This window comes from Marmota marmota, unplaced genomic scaffold, assembly GCF_001458135.2.
Source record: "Marmota marmota marmota unplaced genomic scaffold, marMar, whole genome shotgun sequence".
NCBI lineage: Eukaryota > Metazoa > Chordata > Mammalia > Rodentia > Sciuridae > Marmota > Marmota marmota.
The window spans coordinates 7745384-7768352 of record NW_026000119.1 but is presented as its reverse complement, the minus strand read 5'-3'; the positions used below and the strand labels follow the sequence as shown (position 1 = coordinate 7768352).

At 34.7% G+C, this 22969-nt stretch overlaps 1 protein-coding gene across 2 annotated transcripts in view; it reads right to left on the bottom strand.

Annotated features, from left to right (window-relative positions):
* Nucleotides 1–4703: 4703 nt before the first annotated feature.
* The window catches only part of Cnot6l (CCR4-NOT transcription complex subunit 6 like), a 70674-nt gene continuing 52408 nt past the window's right edge, over nucleotides 4704–22969 (bottom strand). For both annotated transcript variants that reach the window (XM_015499261.2, XM_048784794.1), the window contains exons 8-11: nucleotides 20384–20535; nucleotides 17826–18053; nucleotides 15279–15481; nucleotides 4704–11909 (exon numbers count right to left, since the gene is read on the bottom strand). In XM_015499261.2, coding sequence (XP_015354747.1) covers nucleotides 11697–11909; nucleotides 15279–15481; nucleotides 17826–18053; nucleotides 20384–20535 — 796 coding nt within the window. In that variant the 3' untranslated portion in view covers nucleotides 4704–11696. The remainder of the gene's footprint in view (nucleotides 11910–15278; nucleotides 15482–17825; nucleotides 18054–20383; nucleotides 20536–22969) is intronic.

Here is a 22969-nt window from a genome sequence, read left to right as displayed (position 1 = left end):
CACCTTCTCTTTCCTAATACCCAGAACTTGTTCTCTTCCTCAGCTAGGACCTCTGCTGGTCTTGGTGGCTGACATAGTGAGGTGACCCAGAACTTGGTTACTCTACCCTTTATGAGCCTATTATTACATTTGTCAATTTAACATCAGCACAGGGCCAGGGAATACCAAGTTGCCCCTGGACCTTCAAGTGCCAAATAACTGCCTGCATAGTATTAAAGCATTGTATAATAGCAGCTGAACCGCTTAACAACATAGGTCTACAAGGGTTCCATTGCCCAATGGGAAGGGTCACTTGCACTATAGTCTGAACATGCTGCACAGACCTTCCTGTTTCCTGTACCAACCTGGGCCCAAGATCACACAACTGTTGAGTTACCAAACTATCTGGGCTTCAGTTATTTCTGGAAAAATATAGCATGTTTTTTACTGGTTTGTGAGGGTTAAATAAATTAAGGTATACAAGCATACCCTGTTTAGTACCCAGCATGTAAAAAACCTTTTAACAATAAATTTTTATATAAATTTACATATCTGTCATGACCAACTTGTCATGATACAAGTTTATATAACATGCTCAGAAAAAAACAGGACTGTTATTTAGAATTTTATCTTTGGCACCAGACATGGTGGTGCACCTCCGTACACCCAGCAACATGGGAAGCTGAAGCAGAAGGATCCCAACTTTGAGGCCAGCCTGGGTAACTTAATGAGACCCACAACAACTAAGTGAGACCCTGACTCAAAATAAAATATAAAAAGGGTTGGGGATGAAGCTCAGTGGTAGAGCATCCCCTGGATTCAATACCCAGTACTAAAAAAAGAACTACTGAGAACTTTTATCATTTGCTATTGTAATTAAGTAGATTTTCTTGATTTGCTGTAACAAAAATGTAAAATGCTTCACCATGCCATATGTAAAAAAAAAAAATAAAGCTCGATCTGAGAGGAAGTTAAAACCCAGGTAAATAAACTTTATCCAATGGGATACAGGGGCCATTGGATCAATATTCTCTTCTACTCCACATTCTGAGGTGTGTTTTACATGGTTCCTCAAAAAATTCCTGGTAGGATCAAGCCTCAGTTACCTGCAGAAGTGATTAGCTCATTAACTCACCATTGAACTGGCTTTTCATCCTTCCCTATATGATTCTTCCTAGTCCTCACCTTTTTTTTTAATTTAAAAAATATATATTTTTAGTTGTAGATAGACACAATACCTTTATTTTATTCATTCATCTTCATGTGGTGCCGAAAATCGAACCCAGTACCCTACACATGCCAGGTGAGTGTTCTACCACTGAGCCCCAAGCCCAGCCCCCACTCTGTTTCTTAAGATCAGAACCCAAAATACACTATCTGCAAGGAAGATCTCAGGCTGTATTGTTTGTGGGAACTCAAGTTAACATAGTACCAGAAATGGCCCAAGAAAACAAAGGCTCAAGATGGACTTCTGGACTTGGATCACTCTCTAGTTACCCCACAACTGGATAATGACCCCTGGTATGCTTTCATTGGTGACAGATCTGAAGCAGAAGTGGAAGGGAAGCATTGGCTTATGTGTAAAAGAACAGCACTTAAACAGTATGGGGAATGGTAAATGTAAGGATTGTGAGGACATCTGCTTTCCAAAACCAACTTCAGGCACCTTAAAATAATAAAATGTTGGGCTCAAATTAGCCAACAATAAATGAAGGTATACTATGAAAGTCAGAATGTATCCAAGACTATTTAAAGACCATTATTCCAGTGGCTATATTCCAGGACAAAAAAGTATTAAAGACCAGGCTTAGGATTTTCACATCAGGAACAGAGCCCCTAAAAATACAGGCATGGTTTTCAACCCTGTGTATTCAAAGCAAAAGCCCAAGATCTAAGATGGGAAACTTTGGAAATGAAAATAGGAGAAGCTTGCCTCCCCAGATATCCTTAACCCTCAGGGCCCTTGCCCTTGCTAAAAGAAACCTCTCCTCGCCTAGATACGAGGCAAAGTTCTCACCTGGAGCAGATGCCTCACAAAATGCTTGTCTTCCTTTAGCTTCACCCCAACCTGCTTCTATTGATTTGAGACCCACTATAGTCACATCACAGCATAGCCTGAGCAAAGGACTACAGTACCTACACCAGAAGAAAATAGTTTACTCACCCAAAGAATTCTAAGATCTGGGCCAACACTAACTAAAAACTAAAGAAACAAGTGAAAATGGATATTCAAAGTGTGGGCTAAGGGACTCAAATAAGATTGCACTGATATGGTGGCACTCTATAGAGTCAAGATATAAAGTCTTAACAAGCAGGTGGCAGAGTACCCCTGAGCCCAATCCCCAGTACTGCAAAACGAAACATAAAACTTGGTTCCCTGGGAAGCAACCTCTAAGATGATTAGTGGGAAGGAAATGCTCAGTGAATACTCTTGGAATCAAAACCTGTGAAAGAAAAGGAAAGGAATGGGGGTTGGACTGAGAGAATTTGGGCAGGACAAGCAGTCTCAACAAAAGTAGCCTAGAAAATGTGAAAATAAGATGGCTTATCAGAGTTACGAAGATGGGCTAAGCCTAGAACTTTCTAACCACACATGCCCAGGCATTGGACATAGGCTGCTCCAAGGAAGAGGTCATTCTGGCCTTATGATGCTATTATACAAACAAAGACTTACAATATTTGCATAGAAAAGCAGAATTGCTACTACCTGATGGAAGGGAGGAAGAACCATGTCTGGAACCCAGGGGATTCACTGGGCATCTGTTGGTTCTTTCATGTTTGTGAAAGAAACCATAATCTAACAAGTGAAAAATATCTTGTGGGATGAAGGTATGGCATCCAATCTCAGGGAAGTAACAGAAAGCTACTGACAAGCTAGTACATAGCTGAGTAGATTCTGGAATGCATGATGTTAAAAGGAAGGTGACACATTAAGCACAGCCAGAGAACTAGCTGTAGCATTGGATTACTTTGGTTCCACCACTACTAGTCTATTTTTTGTTCAGATACAGCACATTGCAACCTAGAAGGCTGATAAAACGGGCCCAAACAGATCTCAAAGGTACAAAAGGTAGTGTATCAGACTCATGCTCTTCTACTCCCTCTCAGCTCATTCCCTGTTCTCACCATTGCCAACCAGATGTACACAGGTATAACTTACGGCACTTTGCCTTAGCCACATCAAATGTTTTCCACTTTCTATACCCCCAATACCATTTCTCCATTATCACTCTCTGCGACAACTGCAGAATCTAAATGAATTTGGTATATGCACAAATGTGGGTGAGGGAAAGGAATTATTGCTTTAGAAGTAACCCTTGTCTCATGGGAAAAGTCCACAAATACATTCTTTTCCCATCCCTGATGACAACAATGTAAAGGAACATTCTATTCAGCTCCTGAGAGGGTCCTTGACAAGCTTATGTTCTTGTTAAATGCAGATCTGATTAGCTCAATATACACACCATTGGTTTTGCTTTCTCTCCTTCCTGATTTCATTCGTCCTAGTCTTCATTCTTTCTTGGATCACTTACCCAAATAAATTACCTCCGTGTAAGCCCTTGTCTTGGCCTCTGCTTTTTGAGAAGCATATCATAAGATTTAGGTTCTAATCTCTATTTTACTAATGAGCATGTTTTGCCCAGGTTTACAGTGAATGCAAGGACACTTGATGCCAATGCCCTCTCTCAGAAGTATCAATATATGGAAGTTATCTTGAAACCTTGACTTTATAATTCACTTTGCAGGTGACTCTGCTTTTGGGAAACTTCTTGAAGGTTGGCAGCATAATGACTTCCATGAAGACAAGGTTTTAAGATCAGTGATAGGATCTTATTGAATCCTTAGCTAAAAGGCCAAGTCAGTAAGCATGAAAGTTTCAGTCTCCAGATTTCTGATATGCCAAAATAATCCAAGCATTTATTAAGATGGTTAGCTCAGTTGTTTATAAGATTAATGTTCTGAATCACACTACTTATTTTTCACTTGAATATTCCCATAGCTGGATTTCTAATTATTTCACTGTGACCTCACTCCTCACCACCCACTTTCCAAAATCCTAAGATTTAAAGATTATCTTTACTCTAAAACATCTCAGCATCTTGTGTGATATGAGTATTTAGAAAGTAATTTGTGGAGGTCAGAGACCCTGTCTTTATATCACCTATAGCATTTTTTTTTCATAGAATATAACCTAAATGTTTGTTGAATGAATTTATTCTAGGTCTTGGAGAGCCTAAGCTGCTGAGTTTGGGCAATACTGGTAACTCAGATGATTTGATGGTTGTCTATCATTCAGGATAGGCCAAATTTATGCCCTCATATCACACTGAGACTGTTGTTTCTTACTCATACTACATGTCCAAAAGTCAGCAGGGAGTTCTGTTCAGTCACTGAAGGATCTAGAATGAGAAGTTCAATCTCAACATATGTTCTCATGATCAATAAGGCACAAGAAAATGCATTACAACAAATTACATACTGCATCTCCAAGTTCCACCCAAATGACACGTCCCTTTGATTGGATTTCCTATGGCAAAGCAAGTCACATAACTTCAAAATCTATTCTAAACAAAGTATGTATGTAATTTTCACCAGAAAAAAAAGTACCATGAATTTGTCATCATTTTGTCTAAATTCCTTTGGCTCCCTAATTTATAAGAGAAGTACCAAACTAAAAATAGAAACTTACACTGCACAAATAATCAAAAACCAAGACAAAAGTATGCAGTTGCAAAATGGCCATTTATTGCCTACAGGGGAAGGAAAGGGAGGGAGAGAAGGGGAAGTACACAGGTGCAAGGAAACAAGCATATATTTAGCCCTATACATCATGTGTGAGCAGTACCCAATCTCCAAAATGGAAAAAAGTATTTTGTCATCTGACATAGTAGTTAAGATTCTTAAGCACCTCCCTTCTGAGCTGCCACAAGATTTAAAAGGCAGGACTGCTTTGTTTAGTCAATGTTCACATTAATGAAAAAATACTACCACCCAACTGTGTTCTTTTGCACGCACATTTTGTACAGCATCTATTGTGAAAAAACATCTCAGCTGAGCAGTTAGGTCAGGATTCAGACCTCATCAACTGTTTAATAAATAGAAAAATAAAGCAGCTGGTGATTTGTCAGAGAGAATGTGTTCAATAAGAGTAGAACCACTTTCTCCAGGGATGACAGAGTGTAAAATGTTTAGAACACCACAGAACCAGTCTATTAAACATTAAACACTAGCAAGCTACAATTACATGGCACTTCATTAAATCCTCTAATAAAAAAAAAAAAAAAAAACTTAGGATTTTAAACTGATTATTGGAACACAATAACAAGTTGATTTAGTGCTTGGCTTTTTCTTAGGACAAAGCAAATACATAAGCTGAAACAATTTGTTTTAGAATATTATTAATAGAAACTAACAAGTATTCAGGGAAAAAAATTACCCAAACACCTTGCTCAGTTTTAAAATCATGTGCTTTGCTTTCCGATCATTAGAATCAGTTACAAAAACACTATAGGCCACAGAATGACTCGAATGTATGCAAAACAATGAATTATTTAGTTCCAGGTCATGAAAATAAATGAACCCCTCTCTACTCCAATGGTAAATTGAGTAGAAGAGTATATAGTCCCATGGACAATTAGTTGGCACTTATTATATAGCTGAAATAAATCACAATAGAAGATATAAATTAAGAAAAATAGATGATATAAATTAATTCATGGTGGAATGGACCAAACACCCTGGCCCTTCCAAAGAAAAAGGTACACATTCGCTTTAAAAACAATAACAAAGAAAAAAAACCCACCCACCTCTATACTACCCTACTTCAGAGACAACAAAGTTGAAAAATTCATCTTCCTTGAAACATTCCAAGTACTCCTACTTAACTCTATACCTCAGCTTCTCCTAGGTAAAAGCAGTGTTTGCTTTTGGACAACTGTACGAATGCCCATGGTGCACTTCTCAGTGCTGCTGGTGTTTAAGAAATTTGCCACTCACAACACTGATTCCAGATCCAGTGTGCAGTAACACAGCCATCCAAACCCCTCCCCTCAAAAGCTGGCAGAGCACCGCTCAGGAATTTCACAGGTAAGGGAATACATTTTTTAGTAAGTTGAGCACAGAGAAAGGACAGTACAGTTTCTAAATAAATAGAAACCCAGATACTGCATCACTTACTGCATCAAAATTGACAAGTAGCAGGAGATACTATGTCTGTTCAGTACGAAGCAAAGCCATGGTTTGACACATCAACACGGAGCCAATTTTGTAAGTTCAGATAACTATAGGCAAATTAAATATGATTATATAAATATGATGGCTTAAAGAAAATGTATTGGTACTTTGAAATTAACACAAAACTGAAATAAGCAAGGACCATTTCTGAGAGGGCTACCATGATTCTTATGCTTTCAAGTTAAAACTGACAAACGGTGAAATTATCTAAATTCAGGGAGACTGCTATAACCAAAATAACTAGTGATAAGCGGCAAATTATGCCTTCTGAAAGATTCTGAAAGCTAAATGTACCATGCCAAAAGAGTCATATCACTTGGCATTTATTTGCATACCCTGTCATATTGTGATTTATTTCTGATGACACTTCGAATTTCAGTTTAATGTTATTGTTTGTACAATGTGCCATTAAAAAATTAACATTTAATAGACATGTCCTTAATTCATATGTTTTAACACTAAAAGTTATTTAACTTAGAAATGCTCTATCACTTCCATGTCATGTTTATTGAATGAAAACCTCAACATACTTGTTTTCCTTTGGTTCCAAGAATAATCCAAGTCTAACCAAACTTATGCCAAAAGAAATTACTTACTAGGTTAATAAAGCTTGCTTTTCCTGCTTTTCTTTCTTTCTACAGGCCTTTTGATTTAAGATAAATTTTCATAAAGAAGCAATTTGGTAAAAATAAGAAACATGCATGCTTCTTAATACCTTCCTCAAAACTGCCAACCGTCTTTCAAGAGGTTCTTGTTCAGAACATCCTGCAGTACAGATATAAGGGCTTTTTTACCCTTAGCTGTTGGTGACAATTCTGAAAGATGCTCTGGGCATCCTATTGAACAGATTATAACTTTGGTAAATGCACCAGGTTAAAGATGCACTAGTTAACTATATCTGAAGTTCAATTTGATGATCATGATACTATTATAAAATTAAAATCCCAAAGCAATCATAAGCATAAAAGTTCCCATCTGTCTACAAATTCAAAACTTTAGTTGAAGTTCCTGGCTTAGAAAAATAATTCTAACTTCTTTAGTTAATCTGCTACCTATAATTCAGAGTCCTATAAACATGATACAATTCAAAAGGAAAGGGGGGTAAACAAATCTTCAACACATTAGAAAGGTGTTTTCTTTTTTTAAAGGTGAGGGGAGGTGTGAGAAAACCTTACAAATGTGAGAATTCACATTTATGTCAAACATGAGTTATTTGAAAATGTGCCATAAAGCTTCTGCTAGCCATAAAATCATTCTGTAACAAAAACTGATCATGATTTCTGTGACTGAAGCTACTATCAGTCAACATATTTTGCAAAGCTATTAAAATATCTCAAATTCAGAATATAAAAGCTAAGAATCAAATAAGTATTGGGACACAGGCAATTTTTAACAATAGAAAATCTAGCCTTGTATTAGGAATGACAAATTATATGCCTCCAGTTCCTTCAAAGAACATATACCTCCATGTGCTTTCTGTACTCGTTGCTATTTGATATTGAAAGAAAAGATCACATCAGTGATTTTAGAAATTCTTGGAAATGCAGACTTAAATTTTCAACCATTTAACAATATATACTTAGGAGACAGAATTTTTAAATAGATGTTTGCCCATGTTCCGGTTTTAATATGCCACACCCTCAATTCTAATGTAATCTGCTATAGAATCAAGTGATATGAGCCTTAGATATCTTTCAACCTTCTCCCTTGCTTCTGTGATTTAATATATAACTCTAAGACACAAAAATAGGAGCAAATAAGGAACAGAGTTTTATATTTCTGCAAACTACAACACTAAAACACAGTGGCTTTTTTAATACATTCACACAGGATGCTTATTGGTAAAATTAAATATCTGCCTATGAATATCAGAAAAGTAATTTGAAAAAAAGAGCTTGGAACAAGGCAAATGGGAGGGGGAAAAAGCTGGTCTCAGAACCCATTGTGCTATACCTGACTTTAACATGTGATATTCAAACGAACGTTCACACGCCTCACATCAAAGAAATAAAACAAAAATATTCAGCTATGTTGTACAAAATTTTTTTTACATAAAACATCATAAATCTTGAACAGATTTACTATATCTGAATTCTAAAAAGTTGCCTATAGAATGGTGCTGGGATTCTGTTCTCTGCTTGCTTTTAGGCAGTGCTGTTGCTTAAAAGTTGACACCAGGCACAATATTTTAAAACAAAGTCAACAAGCAAGGAGCAGTAAGTGGATTTGAGCCTTTTCCAGATGTCAGTCCTGAGGATGCTGCAATATTCCCCATCAAAATGTGTAAAGCTATGAGGCGGATATTGATGCCTGAGAGAGTGGGTGACTTGACATGCACTTGTATGACTGTTATAATGGCAAACAGTGCAGTTTTCCCTTCCTCAAACACTGTTTTAATAAATTTAAAGAACACTCCAGTTCCCAGATAAATATCAGGAATCATATTTAACAATTTAAAAGAAACATCTCACAATCGAAAAATGCCCAAAATTTCTCTTATCTTCAGATAAAATATGCAGCAGTTCAATGGTATAAAGCTTAACTTATTCTGAAAACTAGAAAGTATATGAGCCTATATATTTTGCTTTCATTGAACATAAACTACTGTATGTCATTCACCTCTTCCTTTTGGCTTCTCACTGCCAAAGTTCCAAATGGCATGCGTTTTAACAAGACAATGCTGAGGATAGCAGCATTTCTGATCACCTGAATTGGCAGCTCAAAACAGATACCACTCCTTTTACAAAGGGAACAAAGGGTGAAGGGTGTGTGAAATTTGGGCAATGGGCTTAAGGGAAACCGTGCACATGAAATTTGGGTCACCATGCCCCAAGTGTGTGTGCCACCCAAAACAAAACACAATTACCTACTTCAACAGAGCTACTACCAACATTTACTAAAACCACATTTAAAATACACAGGATAATGAATGGTTTGAAAGAGTGCATTTGGAAGCAGAGAGAACCCAATTACACACCTTCCTGCAACAGAGTGCCTCAATCATACACAAAATAAACTTAAGCTGTTTACAATGTTTCCCAATTTTTTATTTTTCCCTCTACATTTAACTATTAAAAAAGGGTTTTTTATTAATAAATGGGCTCCTCTGTGGTTCATATACAATCATAAGTGAACTTTAAATTCCATTTTATACAAACATCTCAAAAAATATTGGGAGTGAAGTATGGTAGGAAATATTGCTCACATTGCTAATTAACATGCGTATAATGAAAGGAGGAAAATATTTTGTTAGTGCATATACCTCCAGAGCAGAAAATCCACCCAAAAAAAAGATCTAAAATAAAACATACAGTAGCCGATTACAAAAAAAGGTAATGTCCACAAAATTAAGTTTTTCATGCTATTCTACTTTCCAGTACTATGCTTCAGGTAATCAATTTGCATGGCTAGATGTTGGATGCTTGAGGTATATAAGAAGGGATACCTGTACATTGAGGAAAATCTGTCATCTTAAGAGTTGTTTCTTTTTGTTTATTCTGGTACTTTAACATTTTTAAAAGAATATTTTATTTACATCAAACTTCACTGAACTACAATGACATTCCAATTATAGCAGATGACAAACAACGCCTCTATCACTAGGCACTTTTAAAAGGGAGTTTAGGCTTTACGGAACCCTTCTGATGCAATCCCATATATGATATTACATCATCCCACCACCCTTGTCCCACTAAAATTACCCTTCAGGGGATATATTATCTTATATAGCCTGATTAATTTACTATGGAAGAAATTAGTATAAAATGACCAAAGGAAATGCATCATTTAATAATAAAACAGCCTAAGATGTCAGGTTTGAAAGAGGAGACAAATTGTATATATTTAAAACTAATTAAATAATTTAAATTTGACTTGTACTTTATATATTAGTGAGACACAAATATAGGCTATTTTCTTTTAAAATTTCATTCACATAATGGAAAATTTCTCATTTATTAAAAATATCACATTTTGAGACTAGAAACAGTAAAGTGCATGAAAAGTCTTAAAATATAAATTTCAGAAAACTCTTATAGCAGCAAAAAAGCAGAATAAAGAAAAACTTAAAAACACAGACACAACCTTTTCCTGTTACTGTGCCATAATTAACATCAAGTAGCCAACCAATTTTTCCCCCCAGAAAACGAGATATTACGTTCACTGCCTCTTGAGTCACAGATTTTCAACTGGCTCCTCCTGGATATTAAAAAAAAAAAAAAAAAAAAAAAAAGATTCCAACATATCTGAAGGCATCAACAGTTGGGAATAAACCAGTAGCTTTTTAATTCAACCCTGACAGACAATGGAAACAAAGATTAAAAGCATATGATGGCCATTTGGCAGCTAGAGTCAGGAAAAAAAATGATCCAAGGTTTTCAACTACTGCCCAAAATCTGTTCTTTCTCCCCCTCAAATCCTTTCTATTAGTAACCTCAATCAAAACCAACAACCATTTAACCTACTTTGGGAAACACATGAAATATCTGTATGGCTTTCCCTTTCTGAAACTTTGATCAGGGTCTTTTTTCTCAGCAGTTTGTTTTATAAATATTTGATTATAAAGGCAAAATGATGTTATCTCTTTTTCCAGTATAACCAGATAGAAAACAAGGATAAGTAGGTAATGAAAAATACTGGACACTAATTTTGTGGGCATCCTAAACACACCAAATTCTATTTTCAAGATATATGGCAGTATAAATTACCTGCTGTTGCCCTATAAATAAACTAGAGACAGGCTTAGAATACTTTTAAACAGGTTATAACTAATATTAGGGACAAAAATAACAGAGTGATTTCTCAAAACAAACCAAAACAAAACAACCAGTGTTTAGCCAACAAACTGTCATGTGCTGTTAAATGCTTGATTCTGAAAGCATACTGTGCAATCATCTTTTAATTTCTCAAATTTCTTATTACAGCTAGAGGTTATATCATAGTTTATGTACAGATCAAGCAAATTTAAGTGCTTTGTTAATGTGCAAATGACTTGGGGAGCCAAAAAATTGGTCTGATATAAAGGAAAACAGAAATTCAAAAAAGTTTTCCCTGGAAGGCATGCCATCATTCAATTTAAAATCTTATATTTATAGTTTAAAAAAATTGCCTTTTACAAAATCAACTGGCTCATTTGAAACCATTCAAAAGAATGTATTTGTTTTTTCAAAACAAATACATTGTTGCTTGGCCTCAAATAGGTGATTAATCAATTATGAATGCTGACTCCTAATATAATATGAAGAAAATCCAATTTAAAAACACGTTAAATTAAAATTTTGGAAAGACAATAATACTTTGGTTCCAGCCCTAGTGCCAAATGATATCAATATGCACAAAAATGTACAAAGTCTTATAGCAAACACATAATGAAAGGAACCTGAAGAAGCAGCTTAAGGATGGCCATACTTCACTCCTACATACTTTGATTTACAACTATACAGGTCCATAGCAACAGATCCCCGTCTTTGCGGGGCAGTACTCCACTACCTCCGATTAGGCAAGTGAACACCATTGACAAGAGGCAGGAGTGGAGGGTGGAGTTCAAGTTGTGTTAACAGTGAGAAGTGGTCTGAAGGGATGTGAGGGTGTGGACACCCAGTGATGTTGTTCTCAACCAGCCATTGAGGATCTAAAGGCCCCAGGACACCAAGCACGTTCATATGAGTCTTTGAATAGAAAATGTAGTCAATCACGCCCTAGAAAGAGATTGGGGGTTGAGAGTAGGGGGGAGAAAAAAGAAAAATGTTTAGATAATAGAAAAACTCTATGTAAAGAAAACTTCATAATTTATAAAAGCAAAACAAATAATCTTTACTTCTGAGAGCTATTTTACTGCAGGATCAAATAAGGTTCAAATCTTCAATGGGTATTACATGAAACAGAGCATCCTAGTGAATCATAAAAACTCCCATGTGTGAATAAGTGATAAACTAAGGAGCTACAATACACACTAAATTATGTCTAGGTATTTTTAGAATTGTCCTGCTTGGTTTTTAGTGAAATCTAATACTTATCAGTATAAATGTGGAAACTGTACTGTTATAGTAAGTGGGAAAATAAGAACAAGTATAACAATATATAGCTAGCACACAGCTAACTATTCTAATTTCCACAAACCCTGATACACAATCATTTCTAGATTTTCTTACTATATAAGGATATCTAAATAAAAAATATTTGGCGGGGACCCAAATATATCAGTTGTATCTCTCAGAGCTAGATGATTTGTCTGATCAGTAAATCTCAAAGAGTAGTGTGCTTGATTGTCCCAGGCTGTGAATGCAAGATAACAAATTCACATTTTTCCTATATGGTTCCTGTCTAAACCAAGAGAACATAAACCCAAATAGAAAAAAATATATATATTTCTACAGTTGAAAGTACCTATTTACAAATACTATACATAATAATGGTATCTACTAAGAGATTCTAGAAACCATGACTTTAATTTGCCAGTTTTCATATAACCAAGACCAAAATAATTCTTTTGAGAGAAAAGACCTTATCTAACCTTACTTTACCATAAATTAAGGAACCTAGGAGGACTTCTGTCATTAATGCTTCAAATCCAAATAGTCTAGAAATTATATAATGACAAGGTATTATTCCCTCATTTTGCTTAATGTCTGGTTTTATAGATATATTTCAGAAAAAGAGTTAACAAGGGCCAGGGTGGCTATACCTCCCCTTTGAGACCACCCTTTGCTTCAAACAAGAAAATAAAATACTAAAATAAACTTTTCCTCCTCTAAGTTGCTCTTGTCAGGTATTCTGGTCACAATGATAAAAAAGCTGACTAAAAATGCTTTTAGATTGGGAGTATGAGGGACCAGTGAGGAACAGCAGTAGGTTTGAATTAAACTGTTTATTAAACTTATTTGGTCTGTAAATAATGCTAAGAAAGAAGTAATTCTCCTAACAGCTATATTTCAATTCACTCCAAACCATTTCTAGATAAAGGGACTGGATTCTAAATACTTATTCAGTAACCAAGAAAGTAAACAAATGCTCAGCCAAGTAAACAAAATTAAATAACATCTCAGTGAGGCAATGGCAGGACACTATTGTAGGATCTGTATTTAAAGTTGATCACAGGAGACTTTATATTTGGTGTTAATCTCCTTTTTTATTGACTTTCTTCAATATTGGGATAGAATTATATAAAATCCTTCATATAAATCTGCAATGTTTATTGTTCATTCTTTCTAGTCAGAAATGCCCTTATTTCATTCTCTAAGCATCCTTCCTTCTATCCCATTCTACACTCTCATCCCATCTATCTATTCAGCCAGTCTACTTATCTACCCATATATATGCCTCTTTTCCACTCATTTCTAACTCTGTTCTTCTATTTCATTACTCTCCAAGCCAAGCATTTCTGGTAGTTTAACTGTACTCATTTAGCCAGTCTGAATGTTGATTTGATTATTAACATCCATAATAGATTCTGAAGAAATTTTAACAAAGAATTTTAGACCAATTCAGATGATTGAGGAAGACAGCTTAGATTGATAGCCAAATTTTGTTTCTCTGATTTTTGCTTTTGAATAAGAAAAAAGTAACTTTCAAAAAAAAAAAAAAAAGGAAGAAATAATATCTGTTCTCTTTTACTTATATTCATACCAAAACATTAACAGTTGTAGAATTATTGAACACTTCATTGGAGAAATTTTATTACAGGATTTCTGGGTTATACTAGCAGATTTATCATTATAGTTAAAAGGATAGGATTTAACCTATAGTAAACTATCATTAAATATAGAGGTGTTTCTTTAAGCTTATACTGGTGTGCCTGAAGCCAGCTAGTACCAACTTTATTAGTACACCTTCACAACACTGCATTCAAAGGTAGCATTCTGGGAGCTTGGAATATGCTTTAGCAGAAGCATTTAAACCACAGAAATCAGCAAACTCTACAGATCAGGGCTTCTTTTTCCAAGAAATATTTACCAGCACATCATTGCATATGAGTGATTAAAACAAAATGAACTATCACTGGATAGAATTATCTAATAGCAAAAATACCAAATTAGACTCAACTTCTAAGCAGCTTTTCCCCCAACTTCCTGATTACAAAAGCTGATAAATAATTTGTTTTCAGGAGCAAACACTAAAAATGAAAAAAAAGGCTACTGGAGTTGTGAAAAAGCCCACAAATTTCCTTTGGTATTGTATTAATCCTCTCATGGCTGCTTATACCAAAACACTTTCTAAAATCTTTATTTTTTCAGGATAGTATATTAGTATAGACGCCTGAAATGCCAGAAAATAAAATAGGAACAAAATAAGAGCTAAAGGGAGACAAAGTGATTAGAAAATAGGCAATAAAAAAGGGATTAACTATAGAAAGCCACCATGATCAATCTCTTTAAAGAACAGCTGGCCCTGTACAATAGTCCTTTAATTTCTTTTTCTTATTTTGCAAAAACTGTCTTTTTCCTTTTTAAAGATGGAGTGTTCCAATGTATGGGAATATATTGGTATGACTAAATGGATATAAGATGTTATGTGTAACCTATAACCCCTTCTTTAAAAGAAACCTAGAAATTTTAAAGATAAATATAAATGGAAAGTACTAAGAAATTTTGTTACTGAACATCATATAAATCCATTCAAAATAAGTTTAGGGGCTGGGATTGTGGCTCAGCAGTAGAGCACTCGCCTAGCACGTGCGAGGCCCTGGGATCGATCCTCAGCATCACATAAAAATAAATAAAGATATTGTGTCCAATTGCAACTAAAAAATAAATATTAAAAAAAAAGATAAGTTTATAGTCCAGTATGTTAAACATGTCTGGAACACTGTAAACATTTCAGAAGTGTTTGTTATCATCAGTATTATTTGAAATTTGAAAAAATAAAGATTAAAAAACAAATTGTTAAGACAATAACTACCACAAACCTATCAAAATTCCTTATATTTAGATGTATACTTAGACTTGACATTTTGAGAATCTAAAAAAGTGAAGATTATAAAATCAATTTTAAGTACAGAAATTATACTTTTCTTGTCACAAGTTTACATTTGAAATACTTTCAACACCAGCACATAGGCTGCTACTCACTTTGAAATCAAAGGTGTAATTGGTGTAAGGCATCAAGTTATTTTCATAGGCGCTCTTAAGTTGGAAGCCATGTGTAATTCTCCCTTCTGAGCTTCCATTTTTTCCATTGCAGCTGAAGTTCATAAGACACTCATTGTACCTTAGTTCCTTGAAATCTTTATGGTTGTCAGCTACTCCTCCATTGCTTAAATATTCCACAACACCTAGCAGAGTAAAGAAAGGAACAGTACCAGTTAGCATTTAGTCCTTACACAAGTCTTTAACAGTTAAGACCTGTAGCCAGGTAGCTATACCAGGTTCAGAGTCGTTTTATTAGGTTTTGAGTCATATGAAACCATCTTCTTTATTATTAAAAATTTTTTAAGGATATTTGCTTATTTCAGAACAAAGTATCCAGATTACCTAAAATAGCATTTCTTAATAGTTCCTTCAGCTTTATATGATTTCAAGGATCTAAGCAACATTTACCAGAATGATCTTGACCTTAAGTGTTTTGGGAATATTATTCTAAACCTATCTATCTCTTGAATATTTTCCTATTCTACACAATCAACAACTTTGGAAACATAAAATATAGCATATGTAATAAAAAATAATTTAACAAAAACATTTCACATCTTTAACATTTCAGTGTCTAGTGTCAATTAGACAACATCATTATTTAGAGCTAGCATGAGTTTTCTCAGCCTGACACTACAAAGATTATTTATATGCCACAGACATATTATTTGACCAAATTATTAGGTGTATCTAAAAAGATGAAGAGAATTCAGAAAGTACAGTTTCCAGTACATTAGTAAACATGAAAAAATTATCACAACTCTTATGATAATTAGTAGACACTAATATTAGAGTCCTCTCTTCCTATTTGTGATCAGGATGATAGCAAGATACAATGAAGAAGTAATTAATGTAATATCAGTATCAAAAAATTATCATTTACCTACTATTTATTATATGCCTATCTTAAGTGCTTTACAAACTTAAACCTCACAAACAACAACTCTATATGGTATATGTAAAATGATTATTTTCTTATTTAAATTTGAGAAACTTGATCACAGACCACACTGTTGGTTAGTGGCAGAAATAGGATTCCAACCTGAAAGTCTCCACAGTCAACTCACTATGATTGGCTGACAAATGACAGTAACTGGCTTAATGAAATCAAATTAAATAGGAGAAAAACTTGTATATCAGAGCAATTCAACTCAGAGGATTAAAAAAAGGAGAGTGTGGTTAAGGTGCCAACTGGCCTATTGGTCATAAAACATGTGTAAATAAAGATTTCAGCATTTATTTTCTAAAAGAGAAAGATGTTTAGTGACTTTTTTTAAACATTCCAATTATAGGCATTTGGGTTGTTTTATGTTTATTGTTGGCTGCTTTTTAATAGCCTAATAATAATGATAATATACAAAATTTAGAATATGCTTTGGAAATAATAAAAAAGTAATACCTTAATGTTTTATGTTTGACATTTAGCATCTAAAATAGAAAACTGAAGCCTGGAATCATGGTGCTTGCCTGTAATCTCGGTAACTCAAGAGCTGAGGTAGGAGGAGCACAAGTTTAAGGTCAACCTCAGCAACTTGGCAAGTTTGCGCCTCAAAATAAAAAAATAAAAAGGGGGCTGGGGCTGTAGCTCAGTGGTAAGGCACTTGCCTAATATGTGTGAGGCACTGGATTCGATCCTCAGTACCACATAAAAATAAATAAAAAGATACTGTGTGTTCATCTACAACTAAAAATTAAAAACGGTCTAGGGATGTAGCTCAATACTAAAGTGCCCATGAGTTCAATTCCCAGTACCAAAATAAACTTACTTACTTACTTACTTAACTAATTAACTAATTTCATGAAACAGAAAACTGAGTTTTGCAAAGATCCAAAATGACAGAAGTCAAGATATAAATAGTTAATGGAGGTCAAGAAGTAATATGAAATTCTAGGTGTTTTGATCATTTTTCTATACCTAGTATCAGTTATTCACTGAAAATCTTCCAACTATTAACCAATGAATATTTTCTGGTTGCCCATTTAGATCACCATTCTCTATTATACTCCTTAGGAAGCTATCTTTATTGCATTAACTGCAAAACCCTTCTCCCACTCTAGCTTTTAGTTGGATTTAGTCAATGGGCAGCACTGGCAAGAGATCAGAGAGAGAGAAGCAAAGTCCCTTCTTACTGGTTTTTGCAGCCATCATTCAGTTCAAAGTCATTGTTCCTATTATGTGGTTCTCTTCTATTATCTACTTTTTTTTTTTTTTTAACAAGTTCTGCTGACAGTTCCCAGACCAAAAGCCCCTGTGATTGAGTACTGCAACATTCATTCTTTTTTTTCCCTTAAACCTCACCACACCTTTGGAAATAGTTTCTTTATTAAACGTTCCTCAATTACTTACTGCCCTATCCCTGCAATTCTCACTGATATACTTCTTAATTTAAAAGAGAAATTTTCAACTCCAAAAATTACAAGTTACAAGGCTTTCAACTCAGAGTAAAAGCGAAACTGAAAACAAGAAGGAAATGATGTTATAAATACCTGAATCTGGCAATGAGTTAAGATCTGCACATAGCACCAGCGGGATGGAATTAGGATCTGCAGTTGGGCTGCCAGGCCTACTTGAGGCTTTCTCCAAAATGTTTTTAACCTCTGAGACAAACATCATGGTCTGGATAAGTTTCACATCAGAATACTCTGGGTCCCAATGCATGTGGGCATTTGCCACTATAAGCAGCTGTTTGTCTGCAGCATGAATAGGCTTCATACCTAAATTTAAACATTATAAAAAAAGATAAAGTTATGCCTTATGTCTCAGGACAAGTGGTATCTTAAAGTTTTCACAAAAAGATTCATAGCAGGGCTGGGGTTGTAGCTCAGTCGTAGAGTGCTTGCCTAACGTGTGAGGCACTGGGTTCGATTCCCGGCACCACATAAAAATAAAGGTCTGTCAACAACTAGTATCTTTTTAAAAAAAAGATTTTTTTTTAAATCCATAACAATTTCTTTACTCTTTTCCAGGAATTTATACCTTCCCTTTTATTTCAATCTGGTTCTCAGAAGTCAAGGGGCTAAGATTCTGGTAATCCTAATATGGAAATTACTCTTCCAGATCAAGTTGACAAAGTAGCCCATAAGCTAAACATGGCCCCACATATGTTTCTGTGTAGCCCATGCGAGCTAAGGATGCTTATATATTTTTAAAAGGAAGGAAAGAAGGGTGAGAGTTGGAGAATCTGTGATTAAGACTTAGGTAGCCTATAGAGCCTACAATATTTACTATCTACTCCTTTACAGTAAAACTTTGCTGATCCTTGCATTTATCTAAATACCCAAGTTAGGAATTATATCATGACATAATTAACATTTGATTATAATGCCTTGCATTTGCTGAGTTCTTAGTTTAAACAAGCACTTTGAACTATCTGTTGATTAAATACAACAATAACTTAGTGAGGCAGGATTTCAGTTATTAAGTTACCTAGACTTTAATTGATCTTGCATTTCCTGATCAGTAATAAAAGACCACATGATATTAAGCTCTACAAAGTAAGTCAATTTTCTACCTAAACAAATTTACTAACACACACCAGGATAAATGAGAATTGTGTTTCAGACCAGGCTTTATTACTAATTATTCTGTGTGGTCTTGGACTAGTTAGTTACCATTTTGGTATTCAGGTTCATTTGGAAAGTGAGAATTCAACTAAGGTTCTTTTTCCCCCATAAAAATCCTATTTTTTAATTCTGTCAAAATAAACACTAACATAGTTACTTTCCAAATGGTAGACAGGATAATATATTAAAAATTATAAAAGTTGCCAAGCGTGGTGGCACACATCTATAATCCCAGCGATTGGGAGGCTGAGGCAGGAGGATCAAGAGTTCAAAACCAGCCTCAGCAAAAGCGAAGCGCTAAGCAACTCAATGAGATCTTGTCTCTAATGTTCACTACATAAAATATTAAAAATGTGCCCTTTGCTTATGGCAAAGGAGCTGTAAGCACTTTCTATATTATTAAATTCTTCTTCTAGGAATACAAAAGATACATATTTCAGGTACTTCAGTGAAAGTACCCACTGTATAGTCTGGAATTACTCTTCTCCAAGTTAAAAGGGGAGTAAAACTCCAAAATAAACTTGATTACTATCATATCAGAACAAAAGTACCAAAGGAGAAAAGTGATGGGAATGACATAAAAATAGATAAAATTTATAAAATGTATAACAATGAAGAGGCTCAAAAGAAAGAAAAGTCAAATCTCACAGTTTATCCTTCTCAATGAAGGGTACACTGAAGGATGATGGGGAAAGGAGGTTATGACACATACTCAGGGTCTGAATAATTCAAATCAAACTCAAACGTGAAAAAATCTTTTCTTCTGCAAAAAGTATAGGGAAAAGAAAAGTACTGAGGTAGCCTCACTTCCTTCTTGTTCTTCCTTAAAACAAAGGAGTAAACAATATAACACTTGGAGGCAGGCAATAGAAAAGGGTAAAAAGAGGTCTAGATAACACAAAGTACATAATGAATTTCTGATTCTGAAACCATCTATAAATAAGCTTAAAAGCTGAAGAACAGTTCTGCATAGATAAAAATCTGCTCTTACCCTAATAATGACTTGAGATATAACAAAAAAAAGAAAGAAAGAAAGAAAGAAAGAAAATGTGCCAAGTATTTAACCTTAAAAAACAAAGGGCTCACAGACAAGAAACTAAAAATATGGCTCAAAAGAGGGCCAAATCATTATAATTTCTAAATTCAGGCTAACCAAAACATTCTCTATTTCAAGGAACCTTTTGGAATTAATGGTATATTAAAAGACCTTACACAAATTACCTTATAGGTTAAAAAATAATAGTAATAATAATAATAATAATAATAATAATAATAATAACAACAGAGACCACAGAATCTCTCAAAAAAAAAAATCCCAAGAAACAATGTTTCATAAATAAGTGGTGTTTTCCTGCCCATCTTCCTCAGCTTTCCTCAAAAGACAAGCAAATAACTTTGCAATAAGTAACAATAAGATCTCTTCACCTGCTTTAAGAAGAGTTGGAAAGATATTTAATAAGAATATTTTAAATTGCACTCACCTGCTCCAAATAGTTCTTTGTGGACCTCTAATACCACAGCAACACCAATGTTATCTTTCGTCATCACTCTGTTCAGCATAGCTTCGGATCCATCTGAATTAGCCATTGCCACTTGGTTAAATTCCACTGTATGCTTCTGCACCAATGTGAATCTAAAAGGCACAATGCAAATTTGTGATTTAGTTATTTAGACCATCCCACAAAAAGAAACTAAGTGAAGGGGGCATAAGACACAGATATCATTCGTCATCTCTGTCATTTACTAGTTTCAAGTCGTCATGTGATACAGTTCTGACCAATGAGACATAAGAAGTCTGATTTCTATAGAAATTTTCTTAGAGGCCCCACCTAGCAAAGATGGCTATATTCCTTCACCCTTTTTACATCTCTGCATTTTCCAGCTGGTGCCATGAACAATCAGCTGAACCAGTTCTGGTCTGCCTATTTCTAGACTATTTCTTATATGAAAAAATTATTCTTCCCTCATTTGCTTAACTTACTATTTAGATTTTCTCGTATTAAAAGGTACACATAATCTTAACTGTGTCAGTTAAGAATAAAATCTATCTACCTATTTGCAGTTTTATTTCCATCACATCAAGAGATTAGCCAAGAAATTCAAGGACACAACCTTTATCTCAGTTAACGATAACAGATTTTTCAATCATGCTTTTACTAAAAAGTTGTAATTGGGTTTAAGTGTTCAGAGAAACAGATTCATTCATAATATGAAGAAATGGCTCTCCCTACAATCATAGCTTCTACACTTAGAGTATTTTCTTTCCTTAGTTATTAAGTATGATGGAGTTGTAGGATTTGACAGAATTAGTCTTGTACTTATATTTAATAGCAGTGAACTTGGTCAAGCCATTTAACCTTGTTTAGCCCTTTTTTTTTTATAGATGTGAAATAAATACTTATAATGTCTCAAACTACTAAACATGCTACTTTTTCACTAGGTGTTAAGACATCTTTGCTCTCCTAACTAAGCTTACTCCCTACCTTCTTCTTCTTAGCTTGAAAACAGAGCCACACACATACCCCTTCAAAAATAGGGACTAAAACTTACTATGCCACAGGATGCTGTATTAGAGGAAACAATATTCCCCCTTCCTGCTCCAATACTGAGCTTCAAATGTGCTTAGAAGTGTAAAGGATCCAGTCATGTGCCTTTTCTAACCCTGAGTTGAACTGAATTGTTAAAGGGAATACATTTTCACCCTTCTAAAGAAGTGATCTATAAGCTCAAATATGAAGAATGAAGAGTTATCAAGGTGAAGAATGGAATTAAGAGCATTCTGAATAGAAGGAAGGAGTAAAAGGTTCTGAGATAGCATACAGCTTTGTAATTTAATGGGTTAGAAAAGAATAAAAGGGTAAGAAATGATGTTGAAGATGAGAAGAACAGAAACAACTAAAAACTCCAAGCAAAGACATTTTCAGATCACAATAGCTGCTTTGTGGAGAATAGATTATAGGAACCAAAATGGAAATTAGGAATTAGGAAACCAGCTGCAAAAGTTTTGAGTTTATTTGGATGAAATATGATGCCTCAGACCAAGGCAAGAGAAATGAAGAACAGTGAGCAGATTCAAAAAAACATTCGAGCAGGGTATGGAGGGGCACACCTGTAATCCCAGTGGCTCAGGAGGCTGAGGCAGGAGGATCACGAATTCAAATCTAGCCTCAGCAACTTGGTAAGCCCCTGAGCAACTCAGCAAGACAATGTCTCTAGATAAAATCTAAAAAAGGCCTGGCACTGTGGTTCAGTGGTAAAGTGTCCCTGGATTCAATCCCCAGTTAAAAAAAAAAAAAAAAAACATAAAAACAACCATTTGATAGACAGAATTAACCATTCTCCAAATCAGAGTGATTCATTTTTAAACAATTTATAGTGTGATTCCAAACAGACTAAAGCAATATTATGTTAGAGTAAATCAATCACTGAACACAATCAACCTGTTTTGAGGACTAGAAAAACTTGAAATTAAAGGGTATAGATGATAATCACAGTCTTATATCTGTCTCAGTATCCAACTGCTTTCTCCATTTTGTTTTGGTTACAAAGTAGTAATAAAAAACCTAATTGACATACACAGATACACAGAGTAAATAACTGGTCTTTCACACAGAAAAGCCAAGCCAAGAGGAAGGCAGAAACATGATCAACTTTTAAGACTGCATTACTGCCTGTACCAAAGCAACTCAATTAAGCAGCACATCAGGAACATGGCAGTGATTTCCAAAGTGTTAATATATAGTACCTGAAATATCTGAGTGAACATTTTAAAATTCAAGTGTAATTATTTAAATTTTGAAATATTTTCTAAATAGTCACAGAACTTTTAAGGCTTATTTTAGGAACCTAGAGTTTGACAAGATTGTCTTAAAATCCTGCTTAATAGTAATATTTTTATTATTAAAATAAATTTACTTCTATTAAAGTCAGATCATTCTTTCAGGGGAAGAAAGAGGGTATCAGAAGTCTTGTTTTTAGAAAGGTCGTCATTAAAGTTTACTTCCCTGTATCTTCCTTTTTCTCCTTTAAACCTAGATTTAGATCTTCTCTTTAAAGAACTATAGAAT